At 38.5% G+C, this 21,851-nt stretch overlaps 1 protein-coding gene across 1 annotated transcript in view; it reads left to right on the top strand.

Moving 5' to 3' along the window:
- Positions 1-21,851, top strand: part of THSD7B (thrombospondin type 1 domain containing 7B) — a 316,331-nt gene that overhangs the window by 158,558 nt on the left and 135,922 nt on the right. The window contains exons 9-11 of the mRNA XM_032190608.1: positions 12,790-12,981; positions 16,494-16,725; positions 19,547-19,662. Of these exons, the coding sequence (XP_032046499.1) occupies positions 12,790-12,981; positions 16,494-16,725; positions 19,547-19,662 (540 nt within the window). The remainder of the gene's footprint in view (positions 1-12,789; positions 12,982-16,493; positions 16,726-19,546; positions 19,663-21,851) is intronic.

Raw genomic sequence — 21,851 nt, 5'->3', positions numbered from 1 at the left:
AAGAAACCTTGCACCTTTCTTTTAACAAGTGAGTATTTCTTTCTAAACCAAGAGTGGTCAAGACCAGATTTCTGAAATAGTTTCTCATCCTTCACCAGAAATCACTCCTCAGTGCTCGCTGCAAGGCCAGCAACTTTCTGGCAGAAGATCTCTCTTGCCTGCCCCGTGCTGTTTGTCCACTTTACGATTATGACCAAGTCTGTGGCTTTGGCTGCGTTGTTCAGTGCTGTTCGCTGTTAAACGCTGGCAAGGCAGCTGAGATAGCTGATCTCAGACAATCACCTCACCGTAGGAGGTAACCTGATAGCTTGCTTCAGTGAACTGCTCCCTGCTTTACTGCTTGTTGCGGGGATGTCACACAAAGATGAGCTTTGCCTTGCCCTACCTGGGCTTGCCATAGCACAGAGTAGCTCAGGAACCTACATTTCAGCAGCTGAGTCTGAGAGAGCTTGGTGTCTTGCACTAAGTCCTACAAAACTCTGGGAAATCCTCCAGTGTGGCAGCTTCATTACATCTCTGTGCTGGAGTTCAAATCCAACCCTCATGTGTTTCCCCCAGCCTGTTGTAGTATTTCATGGCCAAAATCCTTAATCAGCTCAATGTATTCACTTGCATTTCTCTCTTGTAGCTAGGTCAGGAGGCTGTACTGACTGCTGATGAGTCGCAGGCAGAGGATTTTTACTGTAGTTCTCTCTGACAAGGTTTTTAGATATGAAAGTCTCAGGCTTAGTCCTCAGTGGTAGGCTATAAACTTGTGTAGACAGAGATGTGGTGGGAACCTCGTAATGCTCCGGAAGGATCCCGATGTCCAGCAGAGGCTGTGATGCATGTCAGAGGGTTGTGATGAGATAAACTCAGGTCTGGGGCTGACAGCAGTCCTGGCTGCGGGGTTATAAAAGCTCCCCCAGTGTGACCGTGTCAATGGGTGTGAAAGTCGTGCCGGCACAGTCTGTAGCCTGGGACAGAGGTGATGGATGCGGTGGGTATGGGAGCATGTTCTCACAGTGTGACTTCAGGTGTTCAGGTGTTCGGTCCTGTGGGCATTCGGTGACCTGGCCGCGGCTGGGCTAGCTGCTCCTGTGGGCTCAGGAGACATCAAACATCACATCTCCATGTTTCCTGGGAAGCAAACCACGTTTCTGAGTCCCAGCCATGGAATTACAGCAGTAATAACAGCGATCATTTGTGGTGCCTCAGTGCCAAGTGTAAAGGTTTTGAGTTCTGTCTGTTACATTTTTCAGAGTAGTCTATTCTGCTGTTTTTTCCCTACTTGTGCCTTATTTATGACTGAACAATTACCAGAAATGTGATGAGGACATCGTATGCAGAAAGTCATCCCGTTGTCTTTTTTCCCAATGACTGAGGCGTGTATGAGCAGCGGTTATCTCAGCTGCTGATCAATGAAACTGGAGATAATGTACAAAGTGACCTTTTGGGGGAAAAAAAAAAAAAAAAAAAAAGAAGGTTGTGCCAACATTGTAGTTGCAGTTTGAGTCAACTTTTGCACTTCAACGTGTATTTACGTGCACGAGCTGTTACCTTACTGACTCGTGTTGCTATATCATTCGTGATTATATCAACCAAGTTAAGAGTTGTCTGAAATTTGTCGTGTTTGTCAATTGTCAAGTTCTCATTGGCCAGGTATTATTAGCATTACATGATGACCTTCATCATTTTAAGATTTGATTTCACCTGATCTTCATGGTTCCTCAGTTGTGTTTTCCATCTGGCAGCAGGTACCTGTCACTGTTGAACTCAGACTTGTGTGCTCCGCACCTCTCACCACCATTCAGTGAGCTGCACTTAAATTTCCAAGCTGGCTAAATTTCTTCTGCCTTCTCACCTGTTTGTGCTTCATTTACTTTGAAGCTATTCCTGCATAGCTATACAATTCCCAGTTTGGTGAAGCCGGTGGGATTTTTACCTCTGGAATTAGACCCAGTTTACAGTAGCCTGTGGGTAAGCAAAGGCTATTTGCTAGCACTTCTCTACATTTTTATAGTGCTTATGATTCTGATGGATGGAGCACTCAATTATTTAGCATCTATCAAACTTTTGCCTGCAACACCTAGCCAAACACTAGTATTACCTTTAACTTATTTTTTTCTCCAAATACGTAAGTTATAATTCTGCTACATTAATCCACGAACTAAAAAATAAGCATACTCTGTTGCTTAAGTCACGCTTTTAATGAAATGGATTTTGAATTGGAATTTTAAGTATGTATGAAGAAAGCATTTGCAGTGTTAGGATTTCAATAATGTATAGAATTAGCAGAGCTTTATTATATTTCAGTGCCTGCATGCCCTCCGTTGAGTAAAAGTTGTAATAAATATAAGTTCAAAGGTAAAATTTTATTGCTGCGCATGAGAGGATAAAAAATAAATTAGAGTAACGTAATCGTGCTCATATATGTTATGAATTTTGAACACTGTCTATTAGAAAGTTTGTCAAAATGTGCTTAGCTTTGAAAATACAGATTAGCACTGAAGGTTTTAATATTGTTCTTCCTTATGTGCATATTCCTTGAGAATATAAGTGTAAAATATCTCCTGCCGAAAGCAATTGTCATAAAATGGCACTTTCCCATTTTAATAGCTGAATAATCAGAACAGAAATATTTTCTAAGTCGTGGAGAGGTTATTGCTTTTTTCATGCAAAGAAATTTAGTAGTAGAAAACCAAATTTTATCCAGATTTTCTCCAGTTTTTCTGTATCAGTTCTCATATTTGAAAAGTGCGTCCAAATGCTTCCTGACAGTCCTGACACTTCAGGGTGTTTAAAAAGGGAGAGGAGGGCCTCCATTTGATTTAATTTACTGATTCTGTGTTTTCCTTTAATCTAGTAGCAAAGTTAAAATAGTAGTTCTCCAACGGTGGCTGGAAAACCTGGTAGGGAATGACTGGTTGTCCCTTTGCAGCTCATGCGTCTCTTTTTCTGCTTTGGAGCAGCACAAATAAGGAAGAGCTTGGCATGGCAGATTTACTGGGAGAGTGGCTGCTGGCGTGGGTGCCTCTGAGCTCACCATTTGTCTGAAATGCCAGCTCAGCATAGTCCTGGCGTTAGCATCTCCGAGAAAACCCCAGCTTGATGAAATTTTGACATCAAAGATAATTTCTTCTCCTTTGTTTTCTCCAGTTACTGCGCATTTACTTTGTCCTCTATCATCTACCTCACTTCTTTAAAGTGAGCAGAGGGCATACTCTGAGATTACCCTAGCATGAGCAATGGTCTTTTTTCGAGATGTTTTTAATTCAGTCTTCAGGTTATAGCTTCACCATTTGATACGAAGTGAATCAACAGGTGTAGGCATGTCCAGACCTTATTTTGTTTTTAAGTCAGGGGGGCAGTGTGGGATGTAATGGCAATGGTCTAGCTCCAGGTGTGCCAGCAGCTGGACTTGGCTGCTGTGGCTGAGCCCCACGTGTCGGTCAGAGCTCCTGAAGGATACGGTGGTGGAGGTCAGTGCATCCCACCATGTGGAGGCCTGGGGATGCAGCGTTCATGTCCTGGTGGATGCTGCTCTGCTGGCAACACCCCAGATCCCAGGTGAGCACGATAATGCTAGTTGGTGCTGCAAATATGCTTCATCTTGCTGTGGCATTTAAGTGACACTGTTCATCTTATCGGAACAGCAGAGGAAGAGCGAACATTTTTATGGAAAACAGCTTCACCAGATGAGAAAAAAAAGAAGAGGAACATGCTGCCTTGTCTGAGTAAGCTTCAGGCAAAGTGGCATCTCAAGCCTGCTAGGTGTAAAACATGTCACTTTTTGTGATGCGCTAGCAGATCTGTTGTCACCTTTTAATTACACCACCCAAATACAAGGCCCTGTACTGCTGGGAGAGATTTCCTCACGGAAACCTTCAGTGGTAACTTCTTTTTTTTTTTTTTTTTTCCCATTCCTGATTGAGAAGTATACTTGCAGATACCAGCTCTTAGGTTTTTATTTTGTTAGCTTTGAGGCAATTTGAATAAGAGGGGAAAACAGTGACAGTGGGTCCTGTTCCCCTCCTTCCCATCCCCCCCAGCCATTATCAAGCTTAAATCTATGTAAACTTTCTGGAGAAAGAAAATAACAGGAAACTTTTCTAAATATACCTTCCATATTTTAGGTCATCATCAATGCTTTTGCCTTTAAATTCCTTCACTGATGCTGTTGTAGTTGAGCTGTAAGCAGGGTTAGGCTGTCGCGTTACAGTATTAGCAGTTACAGACAGTGTGGAGCAGTTTGGAGATCAAATGCCCTTTAAATGGCTCTGAAGGAATGATGCTCTACTGGCTGAAATGGCAGGCATCATTATTTATGATGTGATTAAAGTTCTGCCTCATGGGCTAAGACTATAATATTTATATTGTTTCCTATGTTTAATTTCTCCCCATTTTAGGTACTAAATGATCTATCTACACAAAATACACTAGAAATTAAACACTCTTTTCTTCTAAAATTTATGACTTTTTTATATAAAAAAAATGGTTCAAGCATAGGCGGGGGTGCGTTAGCTAGAAGTAACTTATTGCACGTGAAAACTATCTTGTTCAGTTGAGATGCATATTTTGATACTTGGCAAAAAGCCATGTTTACAATAATAGGTTTTACTCAATAACCAAAGATAATGGTTTGTGATTTGTATTGCTTTTGTCATGAACAGATTTCACACATTTGTTTAGACCCTCAACTGGTAGTCAGTACCGTTATTGTCTTGTAATCTTTTAGAGCTATCTAAGAGGACATCTCACTACCAGTCTGTTCTGGGTTTTGTGTATCAATTAGACAAAATTGAAAAATAAACTACTACTATTAGTAGTACTAATAAAAAGAAAAAAAAAATAGCCCAGTATTTGGTCCTGCATGTTCTGAACATTTCCTCATGGATTGTGGAAGCTCTGAGGTGCTTTATGGGATTACACACACATGCACATTCTGCATCTGAACTAGAATGCATTTTGTGTTAACTGCTTCTAAATGAGCACTTATTTTTAAGTGGTTGGCATAAATCTAATTTTAATTTACCATTTTCATTTTCTTTTGCATTGATCCTCTTTTTGTGGAGATTCAATTTCAGACTTGGAGAAAGATGTTTTTCAAAGATTCCAGATGGTATTTGCAATTATTTATTATCATTAGCATTCACTGTATCTGAAAACAAGACTTTTGCCAACTTAGATAAACCATTTCTGTGGCAGTGTTTACAATTTTTCAGTCTTATGTTGATAAAAACTCACTTTTCGGTTGATTTCTGTTACTACAAGAATAAAAAATGTTTTCCACAATACATGGGAAATTTCTAACTCTTATTTTGGGAATAACAGTCAGTCATAGCCTTGATGGCTATGAAGAGCCAGCAAGGTACATCATTCTTAAGAGTAGCATAATCAGAATAAATATCATAATAATCCATGTTTACATGAACTTTTCCATGTGTATGCATGTGACTTCTGTTTTTTGGGTTGCTCACTGTGTCAGATCACCATTACCGTAATTTGCCTGTTCTAATACATCTCTTATAATTTATTTATTTATTTATTTATTTATTTATTTATTGGGGGGGGGGGGGGTGGGGTGGGGTGGGGCGGGGGGGAGGGGGAGTTTTGAGTGTGAAAATGGCCCCTTAATTCTGTAGAAATTGAGTGTTTTAGAAATTTCAGGTTGTGATGCCCTGGGAATAAAATGTCACCTTCTTTATTCAAAATTAGTGTCTGAATACCTCTGCTAAAATTGACATGGCCCGCTGTACAGGTATTTAAGATGAAGTGGACTATATATACTATTGGAATAAACAAGTCTCTTCACAAGAATTGTTTTTTTCTTAAAGTTTTTGAAGTATATATATTTTGTAACATTTTAATAGGCTTGACTTTTTTGTGTAATTGATTTCTATAATATTTTGTGTTGATTGGCATTTTGAACAAAGCAGCACAGAGAAGAAAGCTGAAGGACACCTGCTTCAGTTACACTGCAGCACCAATTTCAACAATAAATCTTAATTGTAATCAGTCTTGATCAACCCACCTGTGTAGATTCCTTCATTTATAATTACCAGGGATAATGAAGAAAAAGAAGCAAGTATGAATAGAGGGGGGAAAAAAAAACAACGCTAATATGGATTATGTTCAGTTCTTACTCTTTATGTTTTCAGATTGTATTGCTATGATAATTATTAGGAACAGCTACTTGAAGTTATGTGCTCTTCTCTGTGAATACAGCAAACTCATGTTTACTTTCAGGTGCCACGTGAGCAATTTCTCTTAATTCAGTGGGGGTTGTACATGCAATCACAGGGCAGAATGAGGTGGAATGAATTCTTTGGTTGTTATTTCCAAGCCCAGCTGGCAATTGTACAGAAATATTTTTAAATGACTACGTTTCTTTGTGCATGGGGCAGGAAATGCATTGGAGCCGATGTGCTACATAGATAACATCATGCAGCTCTATTATTTATTTATTTATTTATTTATTTATTTTTAAGTTTGGGACTGATAGCTACCGTAAAATACTCAATACTGGAAATATTCCACTCTTGGGATAGTCTCTGCAGTCTTGTCAGCTGCTTACTGACATACCTCCCAGCAGTGCTTGCTTTCAAGGTGCTTCCTTAGGGTCACAAATCAATTTTCTTATGTGTATTTACATAAACAAAAAGGGAAAAAACAGTTGAGAGTAAACAGTCCAAATTGTAGTGGAGGTTGTAGAGGAAAGAAAAACAAATACCCCATCTTTCCAGGCTCTTCATCTATTTCTCATAACCACTCTCATGGTCATAGGGGAGTCCACTTGGGTATAACTGTGAGGGTCAGGACTGTGGGCAGCAATGCAGAGATGAGGGCAAGCCTTCTGATTTTGCAGTGATTTCATAATGTGTTTACAAACATATTTTTACTTTTTCAAACTTATTCTTACTCTTTGTGTTTTTTCATACTTTTTCATTTTCCTTCTTTTTGTTCTTATTTCCCTGGAACTTTATTGTTTTTCTTCATCGTGCATTATGCAGTTGAAAGTGTTGTTGTTTTTTTTTCCCTCATCTAATGCTTTGTTTTTATAATTGTTTTTTAACTAAGCCTTTTGACTCAAACCCTTAATGATTGTCATCTATTCTTTCTTTCCCTCAGAATGATCCTTATTGCATTAGTGCTTATTTCCTCTTTTCCATTGTGAATGGCTCTTTTTCCCTCTCTGCTTCATCGTTTTCACGATAGATCTTTACCTCCATTTGTCTCTACTGTTGTTCCATTCTTCTTTTCTGGTGTGGGGCTCTGATAATAGTGATGGACCACTGCAATTAAATGTATTCCATACGCCACTGCTTTCCCTGACAAACTGACGCGGCCCTTCTCAAATGTTCTTACCTATTGACTGGCATTAGCAGAAGTCAGCCAGGAGCCAGGAACTTCACTGAAGTGTGACTTTGCCCTCCCAGTGCAAGCAATGCGTGTGGGATGGCTGAGCACGGCAGTCGCTGGATGGTCCCAGGTACCTCTAAAGCTGACAGTGCCACGTGGAGGGCAAGTCAGCAATGCTGTTATAAGATGAACACATTCAAAATGGTTATAAGCAATCTCCCCTATTGTTGTCATTTGATTGTTATTACTTTTAAATTTAACATTTTTGTTAGTTGATGAGATGCCTAGGCCAAGACGTTGTCAGCAGCCAGCTTTCTCTGAATGCAATTGCTGTTAGCAAAGTGGGATGCAGTCAATATGAATTCCTCTGGATTTACTACTGCCTGTTGACATCTTATTCTGTTACAGGCAAGTATTTAATCAAAGTTTATTGTCATTCTTCTCTGAGATTTAAGTGGGACATAAAATTTTACGATACATATAGTATTTTAGATGACGGCTTCATTATTTCCACTGAATAATTTGAAATGCTACAAGGAGAAATATTGATGTCAAACTGGTAATTGTCATTAAATATGCAGCATTTTTGCAGCAGTCATTTGTGCAAAAAATAAATTTTCTGAACTTGTAGGTAGCAGTGCAGAACCATCTGAAGAGCGATCTTAAAGCCTTTCCCTGCTGCAGAGGCTGCTCAGGGCCAGAGCTCCACATGCGGATGCAAACCTGAAATCTTCAAACAAATTTTTCAAATTCTCCTTTTTAAAAATGAAAACAGTATTGTGGTGTCCACTCAATTCATTGACCTTTCCATTCCTACTGCCTAACAGGTTTTGTGTTGTTGTTGCTTTAGTCATCTAATGTCCCATGGACATTCCCCGTGATGCAGTACTTCTGCTGCCAAGCCAGGAGGGACAGCCGTGCTGGTGTAATTACCGGGGTCATGGGATGGGAGGATGCAGGTCACTGGGAAGAAAGAGAATATTGCTCTGAATCTGGGATTTCAGTGAGGTGTCATGTAAAGTAGGCGGATGAGGTTTAATATTGAACTGAATCGGAATGAAGTGTTACAGTTATTCTGAACCTTGCTGTGAAATACTTTATTCAAGACTATGGAAGTGGCTACTTCTTCTAGAATGGAAAAGACAGTAAGAAAAAGAAAGGAAAAATTAAGCTCTTTATTTCAAACAGTGCTTTATGTTGCTCCTTGTTTTGTTTCTCCTATTGGGGACAATTTCATTTGCTTTTAAGATGAACCAAAAATTTCACTCAGTGTTGTATTTCTCCATGTAGTTTCTTGGTTAAGTTTCTTTGTTAAGTTACCTTGTTAAGTAATTCAAATAAGAGACCCGTGCATTTGGTAATTTTATTAACAAATGTATTTGCAAAAATGCTGTGCTTCTCTTTTCTTTCATAATTATTACACCCTGACTGTGGAAGGCAAGGGATTCAATCTTTACTATATTGAGAATATTATCTGTTGAACGGCTGTGGTGATCATGGCTAGCACGAATCAATTAACAGCTGTAGATCATAAAATGCAAGCATAAGTTCGGTTTTACAGCTAGTGCTTTCCAAGTGCAGTTTTATTAGCAGAGGTTGGTTGTGGTTTCCACATGGATAGAAGGAGTTTCCCAAGGTTCACCCCAGTCCAAGTCCCACTGAACTGCCACCTGTGTGTCCTCAGCATTAGGATGAAGCCCTAAGTCGCTCGGTCATCGTCCTCACCAGTCCGCCCATTGTATCTGAGTAATGGCTGGAGCTTTGTGCTGCTCAGTATTACAGCAGAAAAAATACTCTTTGGAGTAAGCACAGCTCCCTGAGACTAATTCTGGGCACTTTGCCAGTGTCAAGGGAGAGGAATAAAGTTGAAATGAGCAAGTAAGTAACACCTGAAGAGAGGCAATGAAGACTGTGGCAGTAACCCGTGGGGTAGGATAGTTTGGATGGGTTGGATCCATTCCAAGCTTGTTAGAGGACTCCACAAAACCTAAGACACCCCCCCCCTCCCCTTTTTTTTTCCTTTTGCCTTGGGTGGGTATCTTTACTGATGAACAGTGCTCTAAGTTTATTACAACCTCACAGAAATTTGTGGGCAGGAACTAGTTTCCTATCAGAGAACTGTTGTGGGCTCTGAATGGGAAAGACCAGGTACCTGAAGAAATACTGCTGTGCTCTGAGCTGCCACTGAGTTTAATTCCTGGTTATTACAAGAATAACTTCACTCCAGTGTCATCCTTTCTTATCTAAAAAACTTGAATAGGGAGCAAATTTGCAGTTGTCATTGTCAGTGCTGTCTCTTCCCCTGTTTTTCTTGAAGGACGAGTGACTCACAAAAACTGGCATCCTTGTCTGCCACCCCACAGCTCTCCATGGCTGATTTCAGAACTTCATCTTGAGGTCTAAACACATACTTGGAGGGGAACTTGTATTGCATTTAGATAATTTAGGTGCTTAAAGCCTTATTTAGCACAGAGAGAAATCTTCCTGTAGAAAGATTATTCAGAAGATCCGCAATAAGAATTACACCTTCAGGGTACTGGGTGGACAATTTGGAAGCTCTGGGGAAGTTAATCTTCCCTGTAAATCTGTGCCAATGCATAAAGCACTTTTCAGATGTATCCTGTTTGAGCAGTTTTCATGGAACATGAGAAGTATTATTTTCTTTTGTAATATATGATAGGCTTCTGAAAATTCTCTGCTGGGCAGATGGTACAGAAGAACGGTGCACCTCTACATTAATGTCAGCCAGTAATTAAACCTGAGCACAGTGAGTAGAGCTATAAAGTAAATCAAACTGAGTCTTGAATTATACTTCCATGCACTTGTTGGTAAGCTCTTTATAACAAAAATCAAATATTCATTTCATCGCTGAGGAACTATGAATTGCAGCCTCTGGTTGCAGTGGTGCTGTTGCTGTCACTTGTTATAAATCAAATGTGAAAAGAAATCATGGAAAGAAGTGGAAAGCAGATTTTGCAACTTTGCCTCACTTTCCCTCAGGGTGATTGCTCCAAAATCTGTGGAATGGGAATTGGGGTATGCAAGTGCATGCTTTTACCTAGGCTCATGGGTGGACGAAGCCACCCCACAGGAAACCTGAATATTTTGAACCATCTTCCAAGTGGAGTGCTGGGTGCTTGGAGGCAATCTTTGTAAAGTCATAAAGGTATCAGTGTAAGGACTCCTCTGGCTTTCGGCAAGTAGGACTGTCTGTAACGCTATGTCTCTGGCACAATCTGATTTTTGGAAATAATTGTGCCAAGTCCTGAATTCATTGAACTTCATGGAATTCCCTTGCCATAAAGCCCACGGATAATGAAGATAACTTGCACAGGTGGAGGGAAGGGATGCGTACTTGTAGGACCAATGTCTGTGACAACTCCCCAGGCCATGATCCATCTCATCCCTGTCATTAACTGCACACTTCCCTGTGAATGTAAGTGAAGGGAGAGGAGGATGGATGTTTTACAGTACTTCACCAAAGCTTATAATCTCTTGATTTTACTGTACCAATGACTCCTAAAATCAAGCCTGCCCAGGGTACCCTCATGTTATCTGCTGCTATACAGGCAAGCTGTCAAAATGTTAGCAGGGCTTTTGACACTGTGATGACTCAAGGGAACTGCTGGAATAAGGCTTACGTTCTATTTATTTATTTATTTTTACACTATTTTTCTCTGAAGATAGTTCTCAGCATTATGTGAGCATCCAAAGCAACGGTGGTGATAACACGCTAGTCGAAGCAAATGATTGATTAAACACGGTTTGCACGGGATGCCAAATGCAGTACCAGAATAGGCTCGTGCTGCTCAGGACTTGGGGCTGTCTGCAAAGGGGGTGTTGGTCTTGATTTTGTTATTCAGCAGACTTGCAACAAATAGTGCTAAAATGATTAGGCTTATCAAGCCCTTCCTGATGAACATAGGCAAATGCAAGGAAAAAGGACTATAAAATATTTTTAAACATATTTTGCAGTCTGATTGCCTGCTAGGTTCTCCGTTACTTCTTATAATATGCTTGGAAAGTTTTATTTGTGCCTTGAGGGCGATGAGCCTGTCTTCATTTAGGGATGCAACTGCAGATAATACGCCGGTGCTATTGACAGTTTTATGCAGTTTTGCTAGCAGCCTCCTTCTCTTATTTACTCACCCGTACAAGTATTGTCTTGCAAAAGCAATACAGATTTCTATCCTCCTGGTTATAATTGCATCTTGGGCTGCCTCATTACAGACCCTGTTCCTCTAGAATGAGGTGAAAGAGCCAGTGTTACTCTGCTGTTGCTATTATAAATTTAACTTTTTTTTTTTTCCTACATATAATTGAGCTTGGATAGTCATTATGTTTTTTCATAGATCTATAATTAAAGAAACCTCGAAGGAGAGCTTTGTAGCTATTATAAGGGCAAAAGAGGTAGTATTCAATGTGAGCTTGTTGTTTATAAACAGGAAGATTTGAGCCTCCTGAAATTTTGGATTTTAACTGAAAATTCATGTGAGTCCGGAAACACTAAGCAAGAGAACAGTGTAGCAAAGTCAACCATATCTGTTCATTTGAATTATGTTTATTAAACATTGGGTGTAATTCAGTACCATAAGAGGTATGTTTTGTGAATATTTATCAATTATGATATAACATCTACATAATTAATACAATTACTGGACATTTCCCATGTTATTTTGAAAGTAGAACTCTATTTTACTTTTTAAAGCAATAATCCCATGTGTTGTATGCCACGTTACACCCCTCTTGCACACTTTGTTCTGCTGCCTGTTCTGCCAGCTCTTCTTTTGGTTGGTAGGCTTTTCCCTGCCACCCCCAATGTCCTACCTTGTTGAAAGGGATTTTGGAAAGATGTATGCTTCTGGTCCCAGTCCGTTAGTTCATCCCCACTGAGAGTATTTCTTCCTTAGACGAAGCTGGTACAATAGAGCCGTTATATTGGATCTCTAAATGTTTGTGTGAGAAGCACACAGAAATGGTATGTGGTTAGTTCTAGTGAGGTGGCAGGACAATGACCAAAACACCTATCAGATACTTTGTTCTGCAGGAAGAAGAAAACTGTCTTCTGTGGGGGACCTGTGTAAAATTTATATTGTGGAAAATAGGTTCTGTAGATGGAGTTCGCTGGAAAATATAGGGCTTCTGATGATAATTGATATTACAGCTTTTTATTGATTATCACATTCCTCAAGCTTGTGTACTTTATAAAGTGGACTGTAGTCACAAAGTTACACACAAAGCTTAAAACACTTTTTTTTTTCTCTGAAGAAATAATTTAGATGTTTGTTCAAATATTATACTTCCAAGCCTGAAGCTGAATCCTGTGCTCTTTTGCGGTATATTCCTCCACCGTCAGGCAGACATTTGATATAAAGACAGCCTGGTCGATACACACCATTGATATTAAAGCAAGTTGAACTTCCCTCTGCTTTGTTTTGTTTGCTCTAGGTGAAGAAGTACCCCATCGCCTTTGCTCAGAGTATCCGCGTCCTGAAGTCATGGCTTGTGAAATCCCTTGTGCAACAGACTGTGTGATCAGCGAGTGGTCCCAATGGTCCCCGTGCTCCCATTCATGCTCCAGTAAAAATGCCGAGGGTAGTCAAAGCAGGAGTAGGTCCATCTTGGCCCTTCCAGCAGAGGGTGAGTGGTAAATATTTTGGATTAACCACTATTTAATGTTTTACTTGTGTTCTTCAGCCAAATTATTTCGATCAGAGCTAATCCCAATACTGAAGGAATGAGAGATAATACATCTTGTCTGTATTTCATGCCTAGCAACTAGCAGATGATCTTTATAGGCTTGAGTCAATACATGTGTTACTTAGTGAAATTTTGTCATAGTTCAAAATTATTTGCTTTAGCCTATGAATTATTATGCATTTTAGGGCCAGATCTGTGGGTGAATTTATTTCAGGAGAGCTACATCCTATACTAATGAAATCGCAGCATGACATAATCTTACCATGCAAGTGTTTTCATATCAAAACATATTAATATCAATTTAAAAGAGAACAATGAGCTGTGTAATACAGGGAAATAGAAAAAGACCTATTTCTTTTATTCGTGCAGACCTAAAAAGTATTGGCCTTCCCGTTTGTCTACTGAAATAAGTAAACAGCTCTTGATGAATTTACATAATTTCTGCTGGATCTTTGTGGACTCATCATGTACCTGGATTTTAATGTACCAGTATCACAGTGATATGATTTTTACACAAAGTATGTCTTACTAGAATTATAGTCTTCTAACTACAGTCACACATACAACAATTCGTTTACGTGTTGGTTTATTTCAAAGGATTTGAATAATATCACACTGAGCACATAAAAATTCATAAAACGTGAGCAGGTCGAACAGACTAAAGCCTTGTTGACACAACAGAAAATATCTCCTATTGTCAGCACTATGTGCTGTTAATCCAGCAGCAAAACACTTCAGATGCAAATCTAGTCTAGGACAAGCTCTGTTAAGTGCTGTTTTGTAAATTATCATTAAAACCACCCACTGTTTCTGGGGCAAAGTTAAGGACTTGATCCTGCAAACCCTTGCTCATATGAATGGTCTGTACTCACATAAACATCCTTATAAGCACTTGCAAAGAAAATTGGGACCCTTCAGGATGTAAACTGCTATATAATTGTTGATTGAATGATAATAACTACTACTAAAAAAAGCCTATGAGTTAAAGAATAATTAAATTGAAAAATAAAGTTGGCTTCATATTTTCTGTAGTGGGAACACAATGCAAATGAGAGACTAGCATGGAATTATGAAAGTAGAGCAAAGGCTGATCTATTGCTAGGACTGAAGAAATGAATCCTAGAAATCCATTAGCTCAGTGATCTCAAGAATATGTAGTCTGAACCACACTAAACTAAAAGCAGCAAGCTTTGAACTGAATATTTCAACCTTCTTAGAAAGGAATAATTAATTAATAAACCAAATACTCCAAATTTTTCTAAACATCTTTAGCAAAGCATAAAATGTTTTACCATGCAGTCATACAGCTCATCAGAATTTGGGGAGACTGAATTTTAAATGGATTTAATACTGTTATCATTGTAGTACTAAGGTAATGTGTTTTCTGACTCTTTCATATCCAGCTCATAGGGGAGCCACCAACTTCTGTTGAGGTCTGCTAACCATTGCAGATCATATTTCTTTTGTCCTCTATCAGCTGAGACAATGTTGGGCTTGGCTGTGCTCTCAGGACTTCTGGATGCCATCTTGTGGGGTGACCTCAGTTCAAATCCTTTGGTCATTTTCCCCAAGCCGTTCACAAAATCCCATTATTTGAAACCAGGAGGCAGTTGATGAAACTAGAAGAGGTTGCTTTGAAATCAAGTTTTAAAAGATATTTCTTAGCACAGCAAACTCCTGAAACTTGGTGCAAAAGGCGAGTGTGGACGCAGCAAGTCTCAGCAGATTTAAAATGGATTAGAGGAACTGATGAACAACAGGTCTATAAAAGGTCCATAAATGTCTTCAAAATGGGCTAAACAGGTGTGTGTTGTCCTGCTTTCCTTGCACAAAAGTTGTGAATGAGCTGCAGAAAGTGGCCAGGCTCTTGTGCTTTTGCTGAACAGAATTTCCTGCTGCCACTTTTGCAGGCAGACTGCTAGGCTGAATGAACCATCAGGCATTTCTTATGTTCTTAAATTAAAACTCCCTTATTAGTCTTGTTATTTTAAGAGTTCTTCCGTACTGTGGGTATTTGGAGAAAAGAGCATATCATTTTTTCCCTGGGAAGCCCAAATTTTAGGTTAGATATTTTTTCCCCTGTCTAATGGACAAGATATTTTGCCATTTGCTTTTTATTTTCATTTTATTTTATTTATTTTTCTTTTTTTTGGAAGTGTGCTCAAATACACAAGAGTATATCCAGTCTGCAGTTTTCCTGCCAAGCAGAAGTTTTTCAGGAAAGTGAGATACCCAGGGGCATTTTCCACTCTATCATTGTACTAAACCTTTCAGACACTGAACATGATGTGGAACAGTCCATGCTCATGAAAAGAAGAAAAAGAGGACAGTAATGTGGTATAATTATCCAAATCAACATGCTAAGAAATTTCTATCCCTCTCTTTTCTCAGTGTTATTGTGGCTGCTTGGGGTCATACCTCATTTGAGAAGGCTCAGTCCTGCAAGGTGATGAGCATCCCTTTGAGAAGCAATATGCCTTCATCTCCTGTTGATTTTAGTAGGGCATAAAGGCGCTCTGAGCCTCGTGATATCTGGTCCCAACAATTCAGTTCTTTCAGAAACCTGTAGCTTTAATTTGGATGCCCTTTTGCTGTGTCATAAGTTGCCAGTTTCAGCCTCCTGGAAGAGAATGGTTTTGATTTTAGTCATTTTTACTTCTTTCTTCCTAAAATGACAATGCTTACTGTTACAATTTCACTGCATTACTCTAGCTTTTGAGCTATGAACATCTGCAGCTTTTATGGAATAAATTCAGGCTGCTGGCTGGAGTGTTAAGGCTTCTGGGGAGACTGTTCATACTCCTCTACTTTGTGGATTTCTTACAAGTTGTTGAAAAAGTGCAGTATCTTAGAAAAATCTTTGTACATGAATTTGGAGGATGCTGCCTCGGTAAAGAAAATAAAAGGCTTCAGACTCAAAGTCTGTCTTTCAAGTTTTTCCCACTTGATTTGCAGATGTGGGTATCAGTTGGTATTAACAAACCTCCATCAGTATGGGTTAGCACGCTATACAACTCTGTGGCTATAGTACAAGTATTACTAAGAGATATTCCTCCTTGGGAAATTAGCAAGGAGTATGAGCATAAAAATAATGCTTAATTTGTCTTTAAAGCTAATTGCATGTTTGCTGAGTGATACTGCCATTTAAATGGAATCAACTTGGCTGTGCGTAGGAGTATCAATAAGGTAGCTCAAAAATATGCTTTGCCTATTTCTGTTTCCATTATGTGTTGGAACACAATTTTATGCAAGGCTAGTTTAATGGGGAAACAATATTTTAGAAAGTTGTTATTGCAGCCATAAAGGTCAACAGCTTTATTTAAGTTTTATTTATTTATTTTTAAATAGAAAAAAAAAAAGATAAGTGAACCTATCACATTTAATTTTTTTCCGTGACTTCCTTTTGCCACATGTCATAAGATAAAATATTGTGTTCTTTTGACACTTTGCAGGTGGAAAAGCTTGTCCTCCTGACAGAGTCCTTCAGGAGCATCGTGCCTGCAATGATCACCCATGTGTGCATTTCTACTGGGAGACTTCTCCCTGGAGCTCTTGCTCTGAAGATTCCCTGGTTGCGCTGAATGCAACCTTCAGTTGGAGTGGAGAAGCCACTTGTGGAGTGGGCATACAGACAAGGAAAGTCTCCTGCATGAAGAGTAGTTCTGGCCATGTTACACCTAAAAGGTATTCAAAGAACAGTCATTACCAGTATACCTTTGTCTGTACAACTCAAGTGATGATTTGTAGTTACACTACGTTAAGTATAAAAACGTTTTCAGCTAGAATCATCAGCTTTAGTAATAATTCTATTTCTGGGCTAATTCTCCGGCTACTATGCCATCACTACTATAAAAAGTTTACTAATAGGTAACAAATATGAATAGCTATCTCATTTTTAATTTTTATGTGTAAATCTCCCTCCCCCCCAAATGCATGTTTTTAGTGCCATTGATTTTTTTATTTTATTTTATTTTATTTTATTTTATTTTATTTTATTTTATTTTATTTTATTTTATTTTATTTTATTTTATTTTATTTTATTTTATTTTATTTTATTGCTATTATTCTAATTCACTTTTTTTTTTTTGCAAATGTTTTTCCTCAAGGACAGGTGTGAAGAAAATACAAAGTGCATCCAGATATAACATTCATGAATGCATTACTAGCAATGCTCTAATGAAATCATAAAAAAAAAAAATAGTTTGCATTACATTTACACCACAATGAGAAAGAACAATATATGTGATATATATATATAATTCAGTTGATTTATATAACTTTTATGATGGGATACCAAGACATCAACATTATGTATTCTGAAGTTCAATATTCTGAATTTTGCTTTGCTTTTAGTAAATGAGGAAAATAAGCAGCACAGATGTTTTCCCTAATATCAAAAAATCAAGACACTGCTAATTATTTTTTCCACTGATAATGAGTCTAGAGACTTACAACTGAGTTTCATTTCTTATTGTAGCTCTCAAAACAATCCTGTTGGTATAAACAGACTGTGTTGATTTCAGTAAAGTTAATTAAAATTCTTGAGGTTAATGGGATTAATTAAATAAAAGGGAAGAAATCTAGTACTCATTTATATCTAGAATCTATTGATATGCTGCAACTTTGCCTAATTAAACATATTGTTTATAGAGCTATGTAACATCTAAAATAGTTGTTTGCCCCCTCCACTTTGAGACAGTCTAAGGGGAAATGGATCTGAAGGAGGAAGTAAGTAGTCACATTATGTGTCTGAAGGGAAAAAGTCATACCAGAAGAAAAGATTTGTGTACTGGAGCTTTCAGAAAGGGGCTGTCCTTGGCTTTGGTGTGGTAGCTTCCACACCACAGCATTCCTTGTGTGATGGAAGTAGCTGTACCAGAGAGGACTTCTGAGTCCCTAAAAGAGCTTCTGACATGCCTCTCTGTATGTTGTTCTTATAGAGATGGAAGCCTTACAAATGAAAACCTTAGACATCTTAAGAAAGACAGTTCTAAATCAAGGGATAAAACCACTACGAACTCGGTGTTTCTGAATTAAAGCGGTATCTGTTTACTATCAAGGAGGGTCTGGATGGTTGTGGTGCTGCAGGGTAGGGCAGTCCTCCTTGGTGAGGGCACTAGCACTGGGCTGCATGCACTGCCCTTAGAACAGATGCCTGGGGTGAGGGACTCTGTGGGGAACCCAAGCCCTTTGTACCGAAATTGCAAATTGAGGATTACTGAACCAGAGCAAGATATTCTGCTGACATAGTTTATGTTTGAGTTGATGAAAACTGACCTAAAGTAATGTTGCATTTAGAACTGCTGCAGTGAAAGTCTACCGTTATGTGACTTCAGAAATTGGATGTATTATGTAAATTAATAGCCTTTGTATGTTAGCATAGTGAATTTTTTGTATTCTGCATTTTTCCTGATTTCATAAAGAAAAATTACATTGTATTTGAAGAAGGTGCAAGGCACAGAAAGCTGAATAAAACTAGAATTACTACAAAAATATATTTCAACACGTTACTAACCAGAAACAGAATAGAGATAACAGAATTCTGCCCTCTAGAATAGTCATACTTAATGAGTACAAATGCCTCTCTATATTTATCTTCTTTTAAATTTTACTTTTCAGTATTTTATTACCATCTCAGTAACAGAATCATGACTTGAAAGATTTTTTCTTTCCTAGCTTGGCTTAGTGGCATGTTCCTCTTTCAAATGTGGTCATTTTGGGTTGCATGTATTCCCAAGTATTTTTGAGTGATCTTTCTACTAGAAATTGATAAAAATTAGAAAAGGATAATTCCCTTTCTCACCACCTACTTGAGGAGCACAATATGCCCGTTTCCAGAAAACTGTCCCTTTTCTACCTTTCTAGTTTTCAAATATTAATTGTCTGTCTGAAACCTTTATTAGAATATATGCTACATATTATTCATGTAGGAGTTAAAAATCAAGAAAAAAAAAATCACATTTGTTTTTCCTGTACTATGCTGCACAACTTTCCAAATAACAATCAAGGCCTCAGTTCTGCAGGCTCCTACTGCATAATGGGAAGGGAGCACAAATATGACTTTAAGCTACTTTTGTACTTCCTAGCAGCTTGAAAGTAGAGGACATCAGTCTTTACACACAGTTGCAAGCGTTTGAAGGCTGTTGTATGTTGTGTCAAACAGGACTACCTTTTAAACATAACTACTCATTTTCTTTGGCAATAAATATATCTGTGCTGCTTCAGTGAGCATTGTATTTTAGGCATCATAGGTAGTGTTACATTTACTCTGCAGTCATCAGACCAAACAACATTTTTTTTTTTTTTTTTAATCTGTGCAAGTGTGCTGAATTCAGTTTGGTAGCATGACTGTGAAGGGGAATAAAAGTGAGGCTTGTTGTGAGTGGGAGCGATATCTTTGGTGTGGCAATACACTCCCAGCCCTGTGAGACTCTTATGAGACGAACATTTCCCTGCAGATTTGGTGTTTATTGATGGCATGGTATCTTTGCATTTGAACTGATAGATGTCCAGATTCCACCAGACCTGAGACTGTGCGACCATGTCTCCTCCTCTGCAAGAAGGACTGCATCGTTACGCCTTTCAGTGAGTGGACTCGCTGCCCAACAGCATGTCAACCTGGTAAGCCTTTAAAAAGAGAACAAAATTTTGGGCAAACTGTTACATTCATAGCCACGGGGAATGGAATGATACGGGGGCTGAGGTCTTGAGAAGCACCCAGGCATATGACGTCTGCCTTCACCTCAGAGTTACTACTTGGGTTTGGCAGCTCCCTGGTCTGCAGGATTTCTTCTCAGTTGTATTTTTTGGCAGCAGAAGCTGTTAACAAACCTTGAGCATTTCAGACAGAGACAGGTGGCTGCCAGTGCGGACAACACCAAATTGGGAAATGCAAACACCAGTGGGCAGGGATACACAAGTGGGTGGAGAGGCAGAAAAGATCTGCAGAGACGCAAACCCTTCTTTTTCCCACTGTGGACTTCCCATCACCTTGTACTTCCTATGGATGCCTACAAGAGGGACACAAAGGAATTTAAGATTCAACATCCAAAGCATTGAGGGAGAACTCCTTCAAAGACAGAAGTCTGAGGCCCTGGTGTTGTATGGATATTTAAGGAATTGCTTCATTATATGAAATTTATTTCTCCTGACCAATCCAGATGTATGCACAGGGCTGTGCAAACAACTCTATGTTTTTTCAAGTACCATATGTTTCTTTGATCTAGTTGGTTAGCTTTTGTATGCTAGGTGTTTAGCAAAGTTACTTTATAATGATCTACTGCTGTTTGTTGTTTTTTTTTTTTTTTTTGTGGCAAATATATGTGTTTCATTAATTGTTCAGATTAAAGTCATCTTAGTTACCAGAGTATTTCCTTTTTCTTGGCAGCTTCCTTGCCCTTCAAAGATTCTCAGTGGATGCTCTAGCATAGTTCTTGTTAGATTTTACAGGAAAATGAGTTGCTTTCTAAAACAGTGAATCCTGTTTTAATTAGCAATTTATTTTTAGACTTTAAATGAGCTGCCTATGAAGAAGTAGAATAAATTACCTGGCAAATTACTTTGTTTATTAAATAATAGTCTACAATTAAAATGAGAAGAAATTAATTATTTAACCTTCTTGGCAGTGTTATCATTTTAATATAATTCTAAATTAAAACTTCTTAGATGGGGGAGTTTGCTTTCTGCTAGATCCATTATTGATATGGCTGCATTGCAAGATCTTTTTTTTTTAATTTACATTGCACAATTAAAACCTCAGCATGATAATGAAATTTTGAAACCGCTATACGTATGTGAGTTGTTTGGGGTTTTGTTGTTTTATAGAAAAGTTGTATTTAATGAAAACAACATACAGATGGTGAATTACTAAGCACATCAAGCTGGAGCAGGTATTGCCTGGCAGATTTAAAATTAAATGTGTACCAGCATAAGATCAGAGCTTAGACAAACATGCAGTCACTAAATCAGGTTTACACAGAACTTTACCAGTTAAGCTGTTTGTAGTTTATCTGAGAAAATGCATCCAACTTTGCTATTTAACAGTAAAAAAGCTGACATTTTCCCTACATTTAAATGTCATCAGACAACAGGCTGTCTTCTGCCAACGGATTATCTCATACCTCAGAAGTGTAGACAGCAGTGAACTTAGGGCAATAACAGATGGACGGACAACATAATTCACAAAAGAAGTGCAACTGAATCAAAACACCTGTTGGTGAGGCAGAATGGAGAGGTTGTTGCAGGTTATTGATTCTCTGCCATTTCAGATGCTTAAAGGTGACAACTGTCTACCACAGCCTCCTATAATATATCTGTTTTAATGGGTCTTTGAGGATGAATTGAAACAAGAATCAAAGACTCAACATGGAGGTTTCAGAAAATTAAGTGGTTTGAATGAGGAGCATGTAGATATTCCTGCATACTCGATGGTCAAGGTGTCTGGTGAGGTATCTGCTCTCAGCACAGGTGATGTGCTCTCTGGTTTGCCAGCATAGCTTTGAAATGAGATTAAAACGAAACAAATCTCACAATAAATAAAATTTTTCATCTCCCTTCTGAAAATAGATGCTATCTGTAAGTATCTTTTCTCTTCTGGACATTGGTTATCCAGGGTTGAAGGTTAGCAATTTCATTGTTGCTTAATTCTCTAAACAAGTTTACATGAAATGTTAGGCCATATCTATCAAATTTATTTCTATGACTTAAAACTTATTTGGAATGAGGTAGAGTGAAAGTGGACAAAATGTATGGCTTGCCTTAGTAAGAAATTCCAGTGACCTTTACCTTGTGTCAGACAGTTTTTGTCAAGG

The sequence above is a fragment of the Aythya fuligula genome, chromosome 6 (genome assembly GCF_009819795.1).
Source record: "Aythya fuligula isolate bAytFul2 chromosome 6, bAytFul2.pri, whole genome shotgun sequence".
Lineage (NCBI taxonomy): Eukaryota > Metazoa > Chordata > Aves > Anseriformes > Anatidae > Aythya > Aythya fuligula.
Note: the sequence above shows the minus strand (reverse complement) of the source record. Positions and strands in the feature narration are given on the sequence as shown.